A 21,572-nucleotide genomic window follows, 5' to 3' on the forward strand; every position below is an offset into this window, starting at 1 on the left:
CACAAACATTATTTCATGTGAATTTCCGACACTGTATTGTGAGCTAAAAGACACCTGAGGGGTTGTCTGTTTAATTGGAAGGTTAATTTCACACAACCTTACACTATCATGCCACCATTTCGCCGTAGCGGCCAGCAGGTGGCGGTAGAGTTTTATCATAGAATCTGATCAAATAGAACGTGTATTCCCTTTTTCATTCATTTGTTTCGTCGTTGTTCTTTAATGTTGTTATGGAAACCACAGTCGACTGGATGTACGAGACTGTAATAACTGTCCGCTAAGCTAACCAACACCCGCCATGTTTGAACAGGTAATTTCCACCATATTTCCGGTCTATGTACCGCAGATCTGTGGGCTCCGGAGTCGGACTTAAGTGTAATCATCAGCCGAACATCGTCGGTCGTCGGGCAGGCAGCGGCTGCTCGTTTACGGAAGCGCCGTCGTACTGTCCCGGACGTCTTCTTCCATTTGAAGGGCACAGGGGAGGTACAGGACGCCGCTGCTGCCTGTGTCTTTAAACGCAGAGGGAGACTTTCCGTGTTTCTGAGATGTAGCCTGGCAAATCTGTCGGCAGCGTCGCTCCGAGCCCACCTGATCCGGGTCTGTCTGTCATCCACCCGCTGAGGAAGGAGCAGGGATGCCGATGGTCTTATCCGCGAGGCGCCTTCAACAGAAAGTTCTGCCTTTTATCAAAGTGAAAGGCTCTGTGCTGTAAATTTACATCCTCCACCGAGACTCAAAGCTGACCCACCATTCCATCTGTAGACACGGTTTGACTAAAGATTCCACAGCTGTTCAAACACCCACGGCAGAACAACCAACACAGGTAAGTGTGGTGGTTATTCAGCTACACGCATGCGTTGGGAAGAAGAGTAGAAGTTGTTATTTATAAGAGTCCTAAAACACCTAACGTCAAGATAGGACATTAATGTTGTTTACTCCTTTCATTCTGACAACTGGCCGCAGCAGTAAACACATCACTGCAAGCAGATCCTCATGTTGGGTGTGTGTGTGCTCGTGTGTGTGTGTGCCTATATATGCATGTATGTATGTATGTATGTATGTATGTATGTATGTGAATGGCTCCTGCTACAGTGGTCATAATATTATGTATTTGTTTGTAATGTAAAAAAAAAAAAAAAAAAAAGGTGTCACTCTATTGCTGGTGAATCACTCATAGAAAATGTCTATGCACAGGCTGTAGTTCAGATTATTTCTCCTCTCATCTCGGGCAGAAATCCAAGAACACTCAGGCACCCATGTGTCTGAAATAATACCTGACGGCAAAACACTGAATTTAAATGACCTTTATTCTTTTTTCATTCAGGCAAAACGTCCTTGGAGCAAAAGTGTAATTAGGCCATACACTATTTGCTGCTGCTGTCGTCTGTCATCCAAGACAGCAGTCATGTTTTTTTCCCACACAGTATATAAGTGATCATTTAACATGGCCCAAATACTACTACTGTGGATAAAGTACACAGACTATAAGAAAGACACAATTCTGTGGCTCCAGGATTCATTTAATACATTCTGATACAGTCATTGTCTGGAATTATTTGTACACTATTACAAGATCATCCAAATGACTGTACTGCTATGAATGTGTCATCATGCACTACTAACTACCTATGGTGTAACAAGTCATTGCAGTGCCACGAGTCTTCAGATTGTGGTTGTATTTTCTATTTTTATGGAGCAATGAAATGTAACGTGATATACAGCAACTATATATATATATATATATATATATATATATATATATATATATATATATATATATATATACATATGTCACAGTAGAGATTGAAATCCAGTAGGATTCGTAATCCTACTAGGACAGATTGTTATTCTATTTGCAAGTGGGATCTGAAGATTGGAATTTCAGTCTGTCCTAAGGCAAAAAATATAAGAATTCTAAGTTCATTGTCACTATTGAGTAGTATGTAGCACCTTGAAGTATTAGAAAAAAACAACTGACAAAACCTCTATAGTATTACTTGTTTGAAATTTTGAAGTTAGTACTATAGACTAAGGTTATTGTCACTTAACTAGCGAGTAGTATGCAGCACATTTAAGTCTTAGAAAAAGTCTTTGAAGCTTAGCTATAGAATATTAGATTCAAAGTCTGTGTAAATTCTGAATGAAATCATGGTTTGTAAGAATATTGTTGTTGCTTTTACTTTTAACCCTACCATCTAGACCAGGGGGCAGCAAAATGCCAATGCCAACTTTAACATCGTACATTTTCTGAATGGCTTGGCAACAATTAGATAATAATAAAATTGTATGTTGCCATGGCAACGGGTTGTTTACAGGTACGTTTTTCAAATTCTACTGATTTCTGAATACAAATGTGTCTCATTTACATACCAATGACAGTTACAAACGGCCATTGAATAAGGTTGGACCAGATAGGACGGCTGGCATCCTGGTTACAATGTGTATTGACCTAAGGGCCATATACTGTATCTAAGATATGAAAATAATTCAGCTGGAATAGTGATGGCGAAATCGTAGGACAGACTGAAATTCCAATCTTCAGATCCCACTTCCAAATAGAATTACAATCTGTCCTAGTAGGATTGTAAATTCTCCTAGGACAGATTGGAATTCCAATCTTCAGATCCTAATTTCTTGTAGGATTTCAGTTTGTCCTAGGACAAACTCAAATTCCTATCTGTCCTAGTAGGATTACAAATCCTACTGGATTTCAATCTCTACTGTGACATATATATATATATATATATATATATATATATATATATATATATGCAGCACATGTTTTCATATGCTGCAAAGCTTGTGTATAAGATCAATACTGCAGTAGATTCAGATTTCACTTGAGTCCAGATGCACTGAACGTAAGTCACCAAACTGGTTTTCTCAGTCATTGGCTGAAGAGCAACACGTACAGAAGCAGTTGTGCTGCTGTTGCAACTTTGGACAAGTTCATCTGAGGGATTTGTTCACCCTTGAATTGAAGCAACTAGGCAGGAAGGAACATGTGTGCAATTCTCTGATTTGTCATTAAGATTGCGTTTCAGTTCAGTTCAGTGCTCATGTGCAGCCATTAGTTCACATCCTGCATAAATTGCCAGTTTAATCACAATGAATTTATTTTTTTCCTTTATTACAGCCTTCTGTGTTTTTGTCATTCCCAGAATTAGCCTCTAGAGAAAGCATCCCTAATAGAGTGATTATTCTGTGAATAACTCACATGTCCATCATAATTATTTATTTTTCTGATATTTTTAATGCTAAAAGATTTCATCCACAGAAGCCATTTTAAGCACAATGAAGCCTGAGTAAATGTTTCCCTTTGACTGATTTTTTTTACAATTGTTAGCTGACATTTTAATTTTGCAGTGCAGACATTATACAGTGTGTTGTCAGCATCTGTACTCACTGTAAGACCATGAGCAAAATCATTTTGACAGCATGAGCCTAGACTGTGACCTGATCAGAGAGATGACGCCCTCAGATTAAAGGGAACAATACTCAGCGGCACTAGGACCTGGAAGAGGACCTTACAGCTGTGGCAGCAGCTGGCTGTGTCATTTTTGTCTGGGTCATCATTAGTATCCCTGTCACAGGGGCATATGGCCCTAGAGGCACCGAACACCACCGCTTTCTTTGGCTGTAATTTTAACACTAAGTGCTGAAGAGGTGGGCTAAACCTGGTCAACATTATAACAGGGTCAACAGAGTAAAACCAAGCCAACCCAAGGATTAAAAATAGAGTAACAGTATATGCATATAGTTGACCACCTTTACATACTCCTCAAAAAGTCAGACATGGAAGTATAGCTTTTGTCTGTTGGACTGACTCAGTGAAAATGATCTGTGTTGTCAAATAATTTCATCACAAGAGCCAAGAAGGCTGGCTAGAGCGTGCTGTTTGGGTTACACTACATCCTTCCTGGCTCACACAGCTCTCACCCCCTCAGGAGGGTGCATGTAAACACCATGACACATTTGTTATTATCAAATCATTCCTCTCTCGCCTCTGTGAACGTGAGTGGAAAGAAAAGTGGTTGTCTGCTATGACTGTTCACAGAAAAGCAAATATTTGAGTCTTGCTCTGCCATGCACAGAAATTTTTTTTACATTTTTAATACGTTTTCTCACATAGACTGGCCACACTGCATGTCATTCAAATGCAGAATATCAAGCACAATATAGGAAATATAAATGTGTAAACCGTAAATTCTGTAGAATACACCTATATTATAATATATTAGCATATTCTTTCAGTCCTCAGAGCGACACCTCATGATTGTTTGAACATACTCCCAGTTCCTTCTGATGCGTTTCTGCATGTTCCCCAGCAGAAGGATCTATAATACTACTGATTATGATCTATGTCCGGCTATTGTGACTGCAGCCATTGGGACTGTTGCATGTTGACATCATTCATAGTGACTGTGAGGTGGTTGGCTGATGGAAACAATATAGAACCCGTCGTTGGAGGAGCGCAAGTGTCACCACCGAGTACAGAGATGAAAATGAGGAATGAGAGGCAAAGAAGAAAGGGATGACACGATTTCAGGTCAGCAAACCTACAGGCAGGCTGGTCAGTGTGAAAGGAAAATTAGGACGGGGTGCAGAGAATTAGCTGTCTATGCTGGAAAGGAAGGTAGGTACATTGGGGCAACAGATTCTGGGGAAATGTGTAGAGGGAAAGGATTAGAGAAATGGGACGATAAGAGAAAGAGGGAGAGGGGGGGGATTAAGGCTCAGAAAAAGAGATGGTGCCAGAGGGAAGTGTGAAAGGATCAATTTAGAGACGTTCTGCAAAGAGACACACTGTTATCACTGAATTGGCTGCCTTGCGTGGCTCTCCCTCGTCGCTTCCCATGGCTCGTTTTGCACCCACCCACTCCCACGTGTGCCCATCCACCCCGTCACCCTCCTCCACACTCCCACGCCCCCAACCACCACCTACTGCCATACATGGACCATAGGAATGTATTATGCCCAGGCAGGCGTCAGGTTATTGGTGGACTGTAAGACCAGCATGTTTTGGGGCACATGTGGCGTTCAGAGGCAGCTCGTCTCTCTGCATCAAAGTCATGGCACCCATCTCGTCAAGGTCATGTGAATAATTATGAGAGGGCTGTGTTGTTTCTCTGTCCCTGAGCAGAAAAATGCTCTCTCCCTACTGACCAAATTATGTCCGTAATGGAAAGGACAAAATTCTAACCTTGTCAAGATGGAGAAAGTAATGGGCTTGTACCATGGTGTGGTTGTAAATCCCTTGACACAAAGTGAGATCTTGGTTTTTCCCACATTTCATCTCTGTCTATAATTGACTGATGGATCTGGGTGGGACTGTCCCTGTTATTGCCTAAATCAGTTTTCTGTCTTGTTTTGAGGATTTAATGTGTGAAATCATTTCCTTTTTAAATCATGTGGCCATAATTACTATATTGCCAAGTGCAGTATTCAATTCATGACAATACGAAAATATCCACAAATATTTTACAGGCACATAGTAAGATTAATTATTCTTAGGTATGTCTTTATTAAAATCATTTGTAAAATTGCAATTACAAATTCTGTTGAAAATAATCACATTGTAATTTTTTCATATCATTACTCTGGTTAAATCTTTGCACTTTAAAAGTGCTGTTATATTGAGCAACAGACAGAACAAAATCAGGTGTGTTCTTCACACAATAATTGAATTGTTACCTGGATGAATCAGCTCGAAATCCTGCTTTGTTTTCTGTCATTCACCTCTTTTGCCATCTGCGTTTGTCTGATCTTGTTGGAGCTCCAACTGTCTATGTTGTTTATTCATGTGGCTGACTTTTGCTGCTTTGGACTGTGCAGCGGTTTGTGTTAGTGTGTGGCAGGTGCTCTGAGCTGATATGAACTGACTGAGCATCTCCCTGGTTACTGGAGGACTGGCAGACAGTTGAGGCACAAGAACACAGAGCGTGATGAACTACACCCGGGCTTTTTTCCTTCCAAATCCCCAATCCAAAAAGCTCCAGGAGGTTACGGCATTAGAAGAACAAGTCACTCATTGCTTTCTAACTGTTGTTGAGAACAGTGCATTTTGTTCTTTAAAATGTCTTTTTCTGCCATTATGTGCAGCGGTAATAAGCTGCTTTCAGCACCATGAGAAGGTAGGTAATTGAACAGTCACAATGGAGGGAGCCTGAATGACTCACTCAGTTGCCCTGCTGGGTCAGTAGCATCTCATGACAGTCCCACACTTATCAGCTGAATTGATTTGTCATTTGTGAAGAGAGGGGGCTGCATGTTTGCTGTTCAGTGTTTCCAGATATAAACCCAAGCTCTGCCAACATGCCAACCTTTTTCAGTTATTTTCCTTGTACATTATATTAGTCACTTGCATTTTTTTATTATGTAATATTGTTTCCTAAAAGTCTGAAAGTCATTTTCACATCATTCAGTGTGCAGTGCTTCTTAGATGAGTTCTTCAAATGGAAATATCCAATCCACTTTATTTATATAGCACATTTAAACAACAAGGACATTTCCAAAGTGCTGCACATAGAAACGTAAATATGTTGTGTAAATGAAAAGTGAAAGCAATTCTTTTTTTCCCTTTATTACAGAAATTTCAAGAAATGGATCAAGATAATCAGAGCCAAATCCAGAAACAACTGGACGAATCAAGTGGAACAGGCGAAGGTTTAACAACTACAGCAGATGTAGCAGCTCCAACTACAGACCCCAGTGGTGACCAGACTGGCCCTGGTCCTGGCCCTGGCCCTGGCCCTGTTCCTGGTCCTGGTCCAGCACGACCTCGACGGCCCCAGAGGAGTGCTAGAGTGGAGGGCTCTGTCGATATCTCTGAGCCCAAACCTGAACCCACACCAGCATCCAGTGAGGTGGAGTGCACTCCTGACGGTAATGTTACAAGTCATGCTAAACCTCCACGCCCTGCACCAGTCAAACCCACCACAGAGCACACTGGGCCCAGTGTCAAGGCCGGTCCTAAAGGTCCAGGTCACCACCCTGTCCGGGCTGCCTCAGTCCCCCACCCACCTGCAAGCAGGCCCATACCATCACATATGAACCCCCATGCACAGAGGGCTCTCTCTGTCGCAGGTACCGCTGACACACAGGCTCAGATTATAGAAGACTTCAGGTAAGCTCTCGTATTTTCTTCTTTTTTAAAATTTTTTATTGTAGTTGTTGGTATTATTTCCTTGATTTGATACAGACAACAACAGGAAAATGTGTGAAGGAGAGTAGGGGAATGACATGCAGTAAATGGTCTGGCCATCTTGTTTTCTATGAAAATGTATCAAATCCACCTTAAAGTTCAGTTTGTAGTAAATCACTGTATGTTGAACCAGATTTCACATACACTCACACAAGTCAGCAATACCTCTGCAAAGTACTTTCAATTACAGATCACACTGGGGTTAATTTAGAATATGGAAGGTGTTTGAAACAATGTCTGAATTTGTGTTTGGAGGAAAGCTTTTTCTAAATAGGCCACGACAAAGAAAACATAGCTGGTGCTGATAAAACTAACTATCTGATTTAGGTCATTTAAAGAACAAGACCTAAAAATACATGCCTCATTCATTTTATTAGGAGCAGTTGGTTTTTTTTCTACATGCTGTATGCCTTCAGAAGAGTCTATAGGAAGTTTGTGCAATGGCCACTTTAAGAATGACACGGTTTATCTGTCAGCATAACGAGCTCATTGCTGATTATAACCCAATTTAAGGAGGAGCTCTCAGGAGTGGCAGGTTCATTCATACGTGTAATTTTGGAAGTTATTAAGCATTTCCTCTCGAGCTGTATATTCTGTTTTAAATTCAGGTTCTGCATAAATCATGAGAGTATCCATTTTTTATCCTGCTTAGAGATGTCACAGTCAACATTCTTTCGTGTATTTGGTGAAAGGCAGGATATGCCAAATTTTGTATTTAGACAGAAATTGCACATCTTTATGTCTATGGCTGAAAATAAGCCAGTATCTCAGTTGATTCGATAGACAAGATGTGAAAATACATCTCTCTACAGACTGTCTTTTAGTATATTTTTATGCGATAACTGCCCCGTGCTATGGTGTTATCATATATTCAAATATTTGTTGTCTATCTCACAGTGTTTTTTTTAGTGAATAGTAGTATTTCTTCAATAATTAACATGAAAAGCCATTCTGCAAATGCCTCACTACCAAATAAACTACAATACAGTGACTTCCCTTGATGAAATTCGTGATAATTCATAATAAATTTCTGGCTCTAAAAATGGATGAAAATGACAAGTTGAGTGCACAGATGTTAATAAATCTCAAAAATTATACTGAGGAAACATAAAGGAAAGTACATGTAGGCTAATACAAGTACACATGTACTTATTGTTCTGCCATGCTACTGTCAGAGTCTGTAGGGTATAACACTGTAGATGAGTATTTATGAGGGATATTACATAACACTTTATGCCAACAGGGTGCACATCATCACTTGGAATGTTGGTTCAGCCACGCCACCTGATGACATCACTGCCTTGCTGGGGCTGAATGTGGGTGATGGAAATACAGACATGTACATCATTGGGTGAGTGTTGTTTGGCGGCAGCAGTCATCAGCGAGTACAATGTCACTAATGAGCAGTTTTTAATCCCTCTCCCTATGGCTACAGTTGTTATCCATTTATTAATGCTCCATAACATGATCAAAGCTGCCCCTCATAAGCGTCTCTTATATCTCTGTTCACTATGCCACTCTTGACCTTTTTGTGCAACTGTGTGTCATTTTTCTTCAAGGCTCCAGGAAGTGAACTCTATGATTAACAAAAGGCTGAAAGATGTCCTCTTCACAGACCAGTGGAGCGAGGTCTGCATGGAAAGACTCAGCCCCTTTGGTTATGTGCTGGTCAGTAATTGCTTCTTTTAAATAAACACATATGCACACTCTCGTATTAACACCCTACGTAGCTCAGATTTATGCATATTACTCGAGTACTGATGAGATCTCTGCTTCCTGCTGCTGTTTTGGCTCATTTTGTTCCCAGAGCAACGGATGGAGTGATAATTTATAAAAGCCGTGTAATGTCAGCGTATCTGCTGTCTTCCGCTGTCTGCATAGCTCATAATGCAAAGTCAAGCTCTTGCTATCGGCCTCTATGTGCTTTTTCTGTCTGCCTTCCTACCCCTTTTATTTGCAGAATGCAGACTAAGTGTGGAAACGTAGTATTAACATATCCAAAACGTTAGATGCACTTCCTACGTACCAAAAGGAAAATTTTCTTATCAATTGCATGGCCAATTTTATGTGTATTTGTGTAATCAAGTATTTGGAGAAAGACATTCACAAGTAAGTCTTAATTAAAACGATTTTCCTTTTGCGTTATTAGGTGTTGCACATACTGACACATAATGTGGTTGGTGTTCCTCAGGCTGTATTGGAAACAGAGCTTGGCTATGTTGGCATGGTGAGCTGAAGAACGTGAATCAGCTGTTGAGCTGAAAGAGTTCGACAAATGTCTTCCAGGGTACTGTTTTATTTTTGGATCATGTTGTTGTCAGTGTTGATGGGCCTTTGACAGTGAGACTGATGTTGTCCTCAAGCTATGTTGTGGTCTGCTATGCTGGTTTGAACCCTGTTAAAATCAGCCCAGTGTGACTGTTTTGTGATCTTCATGTGGACATTAAAGCTGTGAGCAGGTTGGGGTTTTAGGTGGAGTTTATCTGGATTGTGAGTGGAATGAGATAATCATGGTGGTGGACAGAAACACAGTGGAACAACACCTCATTTGTTCAATGCGCGTGGAAATGGTCTGCTCACCCAGTTTCATTGTCAGGTTCAGACTGTAACTGCAAGTGCATGAAAGGTTGCTCAAATCAGCCTTCCACTACAGAAATTCAACAGCTAACATGGCATTTTGTCCTTCTTTTCCTTTTACTATTGCAGATTGTTTTGTTGGAAGTATTTTTAAACTAAAATTACAGTCCATGTTTTAAAACCCTAATATTTGAACTACTGAATATCACTTTCCATTATAACATGATTTATTGCACTGACCTTTTCCTAGTGTTTTGTTGATGAAGTATTTGAATCATTGCAGTATGAAGCAGCTGGGCTTGCATTTGTAATGTGTGATGAGGTCTAATCTTCCTGAAAAGACCAGCAGATGAAGGTGTGGTTTCCTGTGGGTGATCAGTATTTTGCACTGAATTATAGTTGTATTTCCTTCAAATTCCCTGGCTGCCTTGCTAACATCACACTTGTTACTTACACCTCATTTCTTCAGTCATGTGTATGCAGCACAAGGTCAAACATATTCTTCTGCACACATGCACTCTCTCACTGTCTTGCTCTCTTTCTCTCTCTCTCTCTCTCACTCATACACACACACACACACACACACACACACTCACGTGTCTTTGGGCTTAAATGTCTTTTCTGTAGTAAGCCAAAATGTAGCTTGGCAGCCTTCAGGAGCTCTTCCTATGCCCACTGATGTTAATGCGAAATGCTTTTCAACCATAGTACACACAAGGAAAGGTATATTCCTTCAGACTTTACCCAGGCACAAACACACACATACTCAGACTTGCACACTCATTGCTTGTCTGCATTCATACACACAACACAAATAAAGTCGGCCCACTTTATGGTTCAGTAGAATCCATTACGCAACAAAGTCGTTCAGAGTTAATATACAAGCAAGAGGGTGGGTCTTGTGTCGTGTGGAGATGTGTGTGTCCATTACTGCCCACAGGGCATTTCAGGCAGGGTGTGAGCATGCTTCATAGGCCTTGTTGGGGGTTGGGGCTTATGGACCACTGAAGGAAGGAAGACTGGGTATCACCATTAGTATTTGTTGACAGGCTTGACATATCTTGTGACATATCTTGTTTCACTGAACAAATTTCATATCCCTTTCTTTTTATGTTGACCAGTGAGACACAAACCCAAGACTCTATAATGTTGTAGCAAGTACATATGAAAGAAGAGAAAAGTCCAGGAAAGGAAAATCCAACAATCGCTCACAAATCATGTTTCCTCTGTATATTTTAATTTTTTAAAAGAAAGAGTAAACCACAAACTAAGCCCTCTTTAACATGCAGTTCTGATGGAAAGTGGCAGAGAGCTGGGTCACAGGCTCCTGCAGGGCGACATGTAAATGCTAGTGAGTAGAAAGAGGAGGAATGCAAGAGGAGGGGGAGAGGAAGTGAAGCAGAGCAAGATAAATGGACTTACAGTACAAAGTATGTACTCACTTCACTGAATTATCAAATTTAAATTTCAATGCAAATCGAAGATGTTTGTCCAGATAGTACTTCCTTTTTCAGAATCATGCAAAGTACCTTCTAATAACTCTCAAATGGGCCTGTATCTGCTGTCTTATCTCATGGTTCTTGGGTGTTTCTCTTCACCTGTTGGCTTTTCAGGTTACCTCTCAGAGGATGCAGGGGTTGTTGCTACTAGTCTTTGCCAAGTACTTCCATCTGCCTTTCCTCCGTGGAGTCCAGACTGAGACCACCCGCACTGGCCTAGGGGGATACTGGGTGAGACAGCTGTTGTCACCATTCTGTGATCACCACTATGTTAAGAGAAAGGCAATAGTGCACAGAGCTCCAGCTTATTTTATAGATTTGAGTCAGTTTGCTTTATACAAAACAAATGGGAATATTGAATATATTATATCTGCTCAACATAGCACAATAATCTAGTTCACATGACATAAAAGGGGCAACGGCACAGTAACCATAACGTCAGTTCTAATTTGTTAGTCAAATGTTGACCATTTATTTTCATCAGAGTAAAGAGATACATTTCGGTATCTCACATTGTGCAGTTTTTGATGTTTGCAAACGTAAGCATTACCAAATGGTCAAACCACATTCTGAGCTGATGATCACACTGAATCTTGACAATGAGAAACATCTAAACAGAAAATCAAAATTCAAATTAACCTTTAGATTTTAAAAACTAAAACACAGGCTAAAAATGTTGTTTGCTTCAGTGTATTACAAAACACATAAAGTGAAATCCTGCAGTCCTTATTTTGTGAACTGAGGGGCATCAGGTATTCTGTGGGTTTTACTCTACAACATCCTTTGTGGTTAGTGGGTCAGAAGAGTCGGAAGAACAGGGGAGAAGAAACCCACAGACTCATCCTGCCCCCCCACTGTGCACTTTACTGTTTACAGTATTAAATATTTACTGCGCTCTCCACAGTCTATAATGCCTTCGCTGTGGTTTAGACACTAGTACCACTCAATACATAGTAATCACATTAGACACATTTTTATGCATAGGAGTTTCAATAAAATTTCGTTTATTCATTAAAAACAAGACAGCCTTAAAAGAGAGGCTCTGCAAAAGCCCTCTACTTCTTTTCATGCATTCATTTATTCATTCATCATAAGTAATTCTTTTATTATGTTTTTCTCTTTTGTTCATCTTATAGGGGAATAAAGGTGGAGTGAGTGCCCGCATGTCAGTGTTTGGTCACACCATCTGCTTCCTCAACTGCCACCTGCCGGCTCATATGGAAAACTCTGATCAGCGCATGGAGGACTTTGAAAGCATCTTGCAGCAGCAGCAGTTTGAGGGCCAGGCTGCCACAGGGGTTCTTGATCATGAGTAAATTTGTATATTAATATGTATCTGGAAGAACTCATACTGTTTTATTTATATGTTGTATGAATAATAATAGCCCTGTGGCTAACCTTGTGGTTAATTTTATTAACCCCATGTCATGGCCACAGATATTCTAATTTCAGTTGAGTTTCATCTTGGTTTTCACAAGTAAATACCACAAACTGTGTATTGTTGTGCTTGGATTATGGTGAATGTGTGTAGGTACTGAGGGATTGTGTTAAAAAAGCATTGCAAAGCTTGATTATTTGTTTGTTTTTTCTAGATAAATTCTTCAAATTTATAATATTACTCTATTTTCACAGTGTGGTGTTTTGGTTTGGGGATCTCAACTTCCGCATTGATGACCTTGAAATGCAAGTGGTAAAATCTGCCATCGATAATAACAAGCTTTCCACGTTGTGGGAAAAAGATCAGGTAAAAATAAAGGATAAGCAATAAAACTGTTACTCTCCTCCTACCCCTTCAGAGTCTAGCATAGAGATTTTATGTGGGGACTTTGTAATATGTTGCAAAGACCACTAGAGGGCAATGTAGAAAGTCAATACCTTTTTGATTCAGTGGTGAGCAATAAAGGCAGTTGTTTGGTAAGTGATGGGCACTAATGTTTCCCATTCTTGTTTCTACAGCTTAATATGGCCAAAGACAGTGAAACAGTGTTGGAGGGATTTCAAGAGGGCCCGCTGAAATTCCCTCCTACCTACAAATTTGACGTTGGGACAGATACATATGACACAAGGTTAGTGATGCCAGGGGCAGTGGCATGATTTCTAGGTCAGTGACCGGATCACTTTGCCTATCTCAGTTATACTTTCACAGTCCTCTCTGAAATGTCCTTACTTGCCTGGGGACACATAAAAGTGTCTCTGCTATTTCCCCTTCATACAATAAATGTTAAATAAGGTGGTATTTACTGAAATTCTTTCTCATGCTCCAACTCTGTGTTTCCTTGTCCCCTGGCTAGTGGGAAGAAGCGTAAACCAGCTTGGACTGACCGAATCTTGTGGCGTTTGAGGGCCACTGCACCTGCCAGCACAGGGAAACGTGGCTCCATCTCTGGGCTCACCAGTGGGACCAAAGTTACACAGCATTTCTACCGAAGTCACATGGAATATACTGTCAGTGATCATAAACCAGTCTCCTCCATCTTTACTCTGCAGGTGAGTCAAATCAGCGACCGGTTTAACAGAAACATTGTTTAATTATGACTTCATTTCATTTATTATTCAAACAATTAAGTATTTACTGAAGAGGGCTGACTGCAGTAATTCAAGACAAAATTAGACACCTTATTTTGTTATTAAAAGATCTGGATTGCATATTAATGACAACAGTTAGCCTAAGCCTAAAAATTAATAACTATCATACAATATAGAATATACTAAAAATAATTTAGGTGAAAAAAACAAACAGAAGAAGCACTAAATTGCAATAAACCATTTGTCCAGTGTTGTAGTACAATGACAGATATGATGATGTGACAACGATTGATTGCAAGGCTTAACTTTTCTAGATAATCTAGATTAGGTGCTTCTCTAGGTATTATATTATTACATGATATTAGTTCTAAAACAATACTTGAAAAACTGTGCCACTAACTAACCTATACCCCTTAACTAATATTAGAAAACAAACATATTTCAGAAAACATTTACTGTTTATCTAGTGCCCATCTGGTCTGGTGTATAGCTTAAAACAAAGCTAAATTTATTAACAGTTTACCTGGGCCAGTGAAAAAAAAAACACAAAAGAAGCAGTCTAATAGATGCTTTGGCTCCACTGCTGAGGGGTCTGCAGAGAAAGGTTCCTGCATTTCCTCTCAGCCTCTTTCCTCATGATAAGCAATCCACCAAAGCAGTGGCCATTCAGCTGTCAATCAGGTAGAAATAAGCTGCCGCAATCAGTTGTCCAGTGGAAGATGAGAGGAGGAGAGCGAGAGAAAAATCACATTAGAGTTTGATGTTCTCTATACACAAAAGGATACTGGAACTTTGCTTGAAGAAAGCCCATTTTAAATTTAGAACATGAAATAGTGAATGAAAATGTTATAGTTACATTATTTGACCTGAGCCTAGAAATTTGACTGGCATTTGATGCAAACTTTCAGAATGTTTAACAAAATTATTCACCATAATAATCAATGACAAGCCATCTAAGCCATAGATGTATATCACAAAAGGAATTGTGATTTAATATCCAATTGTTATTATGCTCATTGTTATTTGGGAACTATTCAGCATGTTTGCCTTTGTTGTTATTGTTCTCTGTAGTTTCCTTATAAGGTGGATGTCCCCCTGGTCACCCTAATAGTGGAGGATGAGTGGAATAGCGTTGCTGATGCCATAGCAAAATTCAGGCTGGTACCCAACTATTCTCGCAGCTCTTGGGACTGGATTGGGCTGTACAAGGTAACAAGCCTCATCTGCAGTGGCCAAGCAACTGAAATTTAGCTCAAATCCATAATGAGAAGCATGGCAGTTAGTTAGATGACATTTTTAACTGATTGGTGTTCATGATTTTTGCTGCTTTTCTTGTAGGTTGGTTTCAAACACCACAAGGACTATGTGGGATATGTGTGGGCCAAGCAAGAGGAGGCTGATTATCACAGACAAGAACATCAGGTAATCTTAATGCATGCTGAATTCTCAGTAGAGGTAACTGTCATTTAATTCACATTAAATAAATGTCGTAATAACCGTTTTCCAGGTAACCTTTACTGAGGAGGAATTGCCCAAAGGCTCGGGGGACTTTATCTTGGGTTACTATAGCAACAACATGAGCACCATTGTGGGTGTGACAGAACCATTTCAGGTAATCATAACCACATTTCACTATTTTAACATTAAAATAATCTGAGGCAGGTTGCCAGATTAACTGGTATACTGGTTTCTTTTCCTGTAAGGTGGGAATTTTTCATACACTAAGAACTAATATAACAGCTTTGAGTATGTGTTAATAGAAAAGCACTATATAAATCTAATCCATTATTATTATTAATTATGCTTAAATAGGGGTTAAATTACGTATTATTGTTAGCTGTTGGAAGCCCTATGGAGCACTGTGCAGAGTGTGTGGAGAGGACACCCCCTTCATCTCATACCTTTCTTAATAACTTTAAGACTTGTTAATTACAAAAATTACTCAAGCACTTTATGTATTGTATTACTTTGTTTGGACTAATCAATCTTTTCGTTATGTAGGCCTACCTGAGAAAATAATCATGTATATGAAATATATAAAATGTGTTTTATAAATTCTTTGTACTTCTGACAGTAAAATAAGCCACCAACCTACTTAAAGGCCAAACATGAAAAAAAAAGAAAGAAACAAGTACAAAAGGGATAAATCATGAAACCTTAACAAATATCATGATCTATGGTCATACTGGCCAGCAATGTGTTACGGCTGATGGGAACTTTGCTAGTGTTCCTATTTAACTATTACATTTTACACATTTCCCTTTATCTTCTATCCTCAGATCCAGCTTCCCACAACAGATCTTGGAATGAGTTCCTCAGACAGCTCTGACTTCAGTTCTGAAGATGATAGCACTGTTGTCCACATGAAGATGAGGTCCCGCTCTCCCAGTCCACATAAGGGCAAGCACCGCAGCCACCGCAGCCGCAGCCACAGCCGCAGTCACAGCCGCTCCAGCAGCCCCAAGCAGACCAAAACAAAGGAGCAAGATGTCACCGATGGGTCTCAGTCCAGCACGGTGACAACAGAGGGAGAGTCCACAGGACACCCAGCAGATGGCAGCAGCAGCCAGGCATTTCATTCAGAGGAAGACGACAAAGACACAGCAGGTTCAGGGGTGTGATGGACAACCAGGTCCTGCTGTAGTCACTGGTGACATACCCAACTGTTGTGTCTTTTATTTGATACATTCACTGTACTGTATGTTTTCTTTAATGAAAATGTACAGTTTCTATTGCCATCCTTTTCAGGAGCAGCCATCTGGTTTATCCAGAGGGCTTACTTTGCCTTGAGTTATTTTTATTAAGCTGTGCACATTTTATGTTATTTATTTGTACACCTTTCACTCTGTCCTGCGTTTCCTTTATCTTTCTCCGTTCTCAGGTGTGGACAGTACAGGTAGCTATCACTTTGCATTTGGAAATACTCAAGGATTTATAATCATTTCGAGATCCCTGTTAAACAGTGGTTACTTAATACTTCAGAGTCCATCTTCCCCATATCCACCCCTGTGAAGCTCTGCATTGACTAATAAGCAGTTTGTGTCTGCAGACTGCATACAAAACACAAAATGTTTTTTAAATGAGGTGTATTCTGACACAATCAGTTCTGACAAATAGAATCAAATCATTGTTTGTTTAAAATTTGTGGAATGTGAAACAAACAGTTGCATTTTATTAGAAAACATGCTATGAAAACATCAACTTTATCAAAAATTTACACCTCAGACTCAGCAACATGATACTTAACATGCAGGGAGCATTTCAGATGACACACCAATGGGCCTAAAGTCCCTTTACGGTTTATAAAACAGAGCAGAACCAAAGTAGGTGGGATTTATGGGTCTCGGCCATTAGCCCTGGCAGCAGCAAAGCACATGTCAGCATAGAGTGAATATGAGCGTAAAGGCCTTTAAATAGACCGCCAAATCAGTGCAGTAGGACGTGGGGTGTGTGGGAGGCTAACTGTCAGCTGACACAGCATGGCTGTCTTGCCAGAACTGCTTGATTAATTATTGGTTTCATGGGTCCTAAAGGTGCTGAGCCTGTGACAGTAGTAACCACTACAGTAATGGGACCCAGGAGAAACACTTTTGATTTGATGCTCAGACCCTTATGTGGATCATAACTAAGTTTACCCAGAACAGAAAAAATAGATTTTAGTTGTTGTAATTCTGTTTTCAAATTTTAGAAGTACCAAGTAGATTTATTGCATGTTTTCAACACAAAGGCTGATTATCTGTCTGGATGTAGAGCAACTGCAAAGCTTTGGATTAATCCTTTCATATGATCCAAAGCTGACATACTCCACTCCTGTAAAATATCACAATGCAGATATTTTACTTGATGAATGATTTCATCAATTGATGAGTAATTTCAAACCAATTTTACTTTTTCTTTTTGCAGTTTTTTTTTTTTTTTATTGCATTGTCTCTCACTCAGATCCTCCCTAAGTGATCCTGGTGATTAGCTGACAGTGTGCTTCACTGTAGTTGTGTTGCACTTTGTACATTTGGGCTGTTAGCTTAGGACAGTGTAAACTGTTGTAGCTGTAACCACAGTGTGTGTGTCTGTGAACTGTTTTTGTGTGTATGTGTTTTTATGAACATGTGCGTGTGTTTGGGATGACAGAGCTAGCCCAGGGATGAATGGGGTGTGTCTGTTTGCATGGTTTGAGGCTGGACATACTGTACATTCCGGTACTGTGACTTTTGTGCCGTAAAGTGCTGTTTTTGACTCCTCTTTGTTAAATCTGTGGCTGTGAAAATTGTTAGAAAACATGGTAAGGACAACATAAAAGTCTAACTTTGATGTAAATGTTAGGTGAAGAAAATGCAGGATAGTTATGCTTGCATAAACAGTATCTGAAATTATTTGAATCATTTCATCGTGCATTTATGTATTTTCTTGATTTGAAAAGGAAACTCTACTGGACCTGTTTAGAGTAATAACTTTGTGCTACTGTACTTTAGATAATTTAGGTAAGTGTAATCAGTACTGCAGTCATGATCAGAGACTATCTATTATGAGATGTTAAAAAAATGCTCTGTCTACAGAATATTATTGTTTTGTAATTATGTGGCTAAAGTAGAATATGTATGTAAAGGGCATATATGAAGTATGGTATAAAACACAAAATAAGAGACAATCTATGCCACAAAGATTATTTTACTTAAATTATGTATTTATTTTCTTATTTCATTGTTAAATGAACCTGAATTCTGCTGGCCAGTGAGGGAGATTTATTTCAATAGAAATGTCAAAATGATGATATTGAACATTATTTTTTCTTTTTTGTTTGAGACTATGGAAACAGGCTCTGATTTATCCTGTATGAATTTTAAGTAAAGTCATACCAAATGTTTATTTTATTGTTAAAAGTGCAGATTGTTTAGTCTACAAAACGTGTGTACGGTTGTAACTGAAATTGACTCAAAGGGAAAAAATACAGCAAATCTGTGGGGTGTTTGACTTTATTTCTGCATACGTGTATGATTTATCTATGTGACAGTATCTGAGCAGTATGTTATTGAAGTTTCAGGTATTCCTTATTTTGTTCTACAATCCAAAGCTAGTGCAGCTCCATCCAGAGAAACAATCTACTCCCCTTCAGATCAAACTGTCTATAAAGGTAAATATTTTTTTTTGTTTAGGTGTGCATGTGTGGGAGAGAGCTAATAGAAAATATTTGTGTTGGGTTATGTGAGTTTTGAATGTCATTTTATAATAAGTAAATAAAGGCAGATGGCTTGAAAATTAATGTAATTTCCTGATAGATTATAGTCTTGGCTCCATAAACATTTATACAAATGTAGGAAAAATAATCCATTAGTCACTGTAAAGGTCATTAATGCAACAAACAGTAAAGTTAATTGAATATTTTAATTATGTAAGAGAACTGTTGTTGGCATCAGTAATATTAGAGTGGGCCTATAAATCTGTGGACAGTAGTTATGTCTTTAAAGGAAGAAGCTTTATTTGAGACATCCTGAATAAATGTTAGAATGTAAAAGCATCACATCCTGCAGAAGGCAACAGCAGGTGCATCTTGCATCATGCTTCTGCCCTCTGAAAAGAAAGTGTCCACCCTGCAAATTCATGGTGACAAATGACTGTACTGCTCTGATGCAACACCGGTCAGGGATTGGGCTACTTGTTTTAGTGACACCAAGCTCCCGAAGCTCAAGCAAACAATTAATACTGAAGCAAATTGTACAGGCTGACAGTATAAAGGAGACTATGATGCCAATGATTTGAACATTTTTAGCTGCATTTTTCAGCCATGTTGATGTTTTGACTTTTTGGTATTCCAGGCATTGTGTCTCTGTGCTGAAGGAAACCTTTGCTCTTCAACCTCTGGTCTGATCTCTACGTGCAAAGATAGATTTATTAGCACATGTAATATCACTGCTACTTATTCTTTATCTGAAATGAAGATAGTAAAATTACCTAACAGGAACTGATAGAATAATCTGACCTTGTGGATTGTAATGGTTTTAGTGAATAGTGCACAGTCAACTTGCTCTATATCCACAGTGATGGTCAGATAAATCTATAAATGTTGGCAAAGATCCCAAACATACGAACCCAAACAATGTACTCATCTTCACTTCAGAGCTCTGTAAACACTTTATTTATATGCTGCTTATACAATGGAAATAAAGGTAAATTGGGTGTTGTCCCCACAAATGCATCTGCAGCATATAAAGGTACATGTTCCCAATCATAGGTTTTGACTATATAACACAGCAGGCCCTGAGGAGTTGGGAGCTGCCTCTATAGCTCCACAGGAGGTTTTGCAGTGACATATAACCAAGTTATACTGACAGATACAATCCACAGCCTCTGTTCTTTTCCTCACTGCTCAGTTTTTACTGTTGTTGTAAATATATTTTTAGGTTTATCTGGTTGCTACTCCATGAAGCAAATGTTCTGGTGTGCTTTTTATGGCTAAGATTAATGCAACTGATCAGATTAATTATACTGATATTGGTTTTTGCGCAACCTTAATAATGGTTTCTGGGAAACATTTATTTGCTTTTTGGTGTCTGGTACTCTTTGATACAGTACATCTCATGGCAGGCAGGCTTCAATGATGTGCATGTAGTCACATTTAATTTGAGCGATGAATAAGCAAAATGTTCTGAGCCTAAAGTAAACTTTTACTGTGGATCTTGGTGGGGCTTGGTTGAGAATGAGCATTAAAACTGATCAGAATATCCTCAGAGCATAACTCTTACTGTGTCTCTTGGTAAAATGGTCAACATGTTTGTTTTTGTATGTGCAACAGCCTATTCAACTGACCAGCTGAACATTCCACAGAACATGAGAGGAGATTCATGACTCTATGGACTGTCAGTGAGTCTCAAGCTTTAGGGCCACATCACCCTCATAAGTCACTGGAATCTGCCAGATCCATATCCTTCATTTCACTGATTTACATTTTTTTTTTTTTTTTTGTAGAAATGATCTGCCTCAGAGATTAAATTTGCTAAATTGTACACAGTTTAAGAAGATAAATTATAAAAACAAATGACGAAAGTGCTGATGTTTTCAATGTAGCCTATATGATAGTGTTATTACACACATATATACTGGTTTATGTACATTTAGAAAATAGATTTATAAATCTTCCACTAAATAAAACCTGTGAAGTGAATGTATTGTAATATGCAGACAGTGTTCTGAAGTAGATCTGGTATGAGACAAACATTTTTTTTTAGAGTAAAACTCATTCTTTCATTGTTTCTCATAATTTCACATTTTGAAACTACTGCCAATCAGCATGTTTGATTTAATTTTTCTGTATTAGTGACTCATCTGATAAAGTTTAATTTATTTTATTCTGGAATCATTTTACTCCAGACCAGTGTTATATATAACTCACACATTCCTCACAGTCTTACATCTACTCATGCTTTTTTATTGATTGTTATACTTTTTGACCACCCTGGTCTCATCTTAGAGAAATGAGTTGAGAAGGTTTTGTGCACCTTTAGGTAAGGTATACTCCGAGCCTGCACAATGAAGAAAAACATGAACGGCAGCCTGTAGGATCAGCGTCAGTGTGGCGGACAAGAGAAGTTTGGAACTGTTTATGTAACATAAGTAGCCTTGCAGTCAGATCTAAGTTTACTGTTAAAGACCGGAAAGATTTCTGGGACAAAGGTCCGTCTGATGCAAGATGACAACACAAAACACGAGTGGCGCCTTACACCCGACGTCATTGAACACATCATCTTACCGCACTTTTACACTGAGTCGCT

At 39.2% G+C, this 21,572-nt stretch overlaps 1 protein-coding gene across 3 annotated transcripts; it reads left to right on the top strand.

Moving 5' to 3' along the window:
• The first annotated feature begins 223 nt into the window (after window positions 1-223).
• On the top strand, window positions 224-20,531 carry inpp5jb (inositol polyphosphate-5-phosphatase Jb). Of its 3 annotated transcripts, none has more exons than XM_030142859.1 (13): window positions 224-823; window positions 6,590-7,129; window positions 8,451-8,558; window positions 8,767-8,875; window positions 11,398-11,514; window positions 12,420-12,595; window positions 12,916-13,027; window positions 13,240-13,349; window positions 13,575-13,770; window positions 14,881-15,018; window positions 15,148-15,231; window positions 15,317-15,421; window positions 16,089-20,531. In XM_030142859.1, the coding sequence occupies exons 2-13, from the start codon at window positions 6,606-6,608 to the stop codon at window positions 16,428-16,430; spliced, it is 2,121 nt and encodes a 706-aa protein (XP_029998719.1). In that variant the 5' UTR covers window positions 224-823; window positions 6,590-6,605; the 3' UTR covers window positions 16,431-20,531. The 3 variants fall into 3 exon arrangements, with proteins under 3 accessions (XP_029998719.1, XP_029998718.1, XP_029998717.1); XM_030142858.1 differs by having other exon boundaries at window positions 225-826; window positions 6,594-7,129; XM_030142857.1 differs by lacking the exon at window positions 224-823 and adding an exon at window positions 4,434-4,552 and having other exon boundaries at window positions 6,594-7,129.
• Window positions 20,532-21,572: the final 1,041 nt, after the last annotated feature.

The sequence above is a fragment of the Sphaeramia orbicularis genome, chromosome 9 (assembly GCF_902148855.1).
Source record: "Sphaeramia orbicularis chromosome 9, fSphaOr1.1, whole genome shotgun sequence".
Taxonomy (NCBI): domain Eukaryota; kingdom Metazoa; phylum Chordata; class Actinopteri; order Kurtiformes; family Apogonidae; genus Sphaeramia; species Sphaeramia orbicularis.

Excerpts from the sequence above, each read along its gene's own strand:
- inpp5jb (XM_030142857.1), top strand. Across the intron at positions 8,559-8,766 it reads ACAGACATGTACATCATTGG|GCTCCAGGAAGTGAACTCTA; the intron begins GTGAGTGTTGTT and ends TTTTTCTTCAAG. Across the intron at positions 13,028-13,239 it reads CGTTGTGGGAAAAAGATCAG|CTTAATATGGCCAAAGACAG; the intron begins GTAAAAATAAAG and ends TTGTTTCTACAG.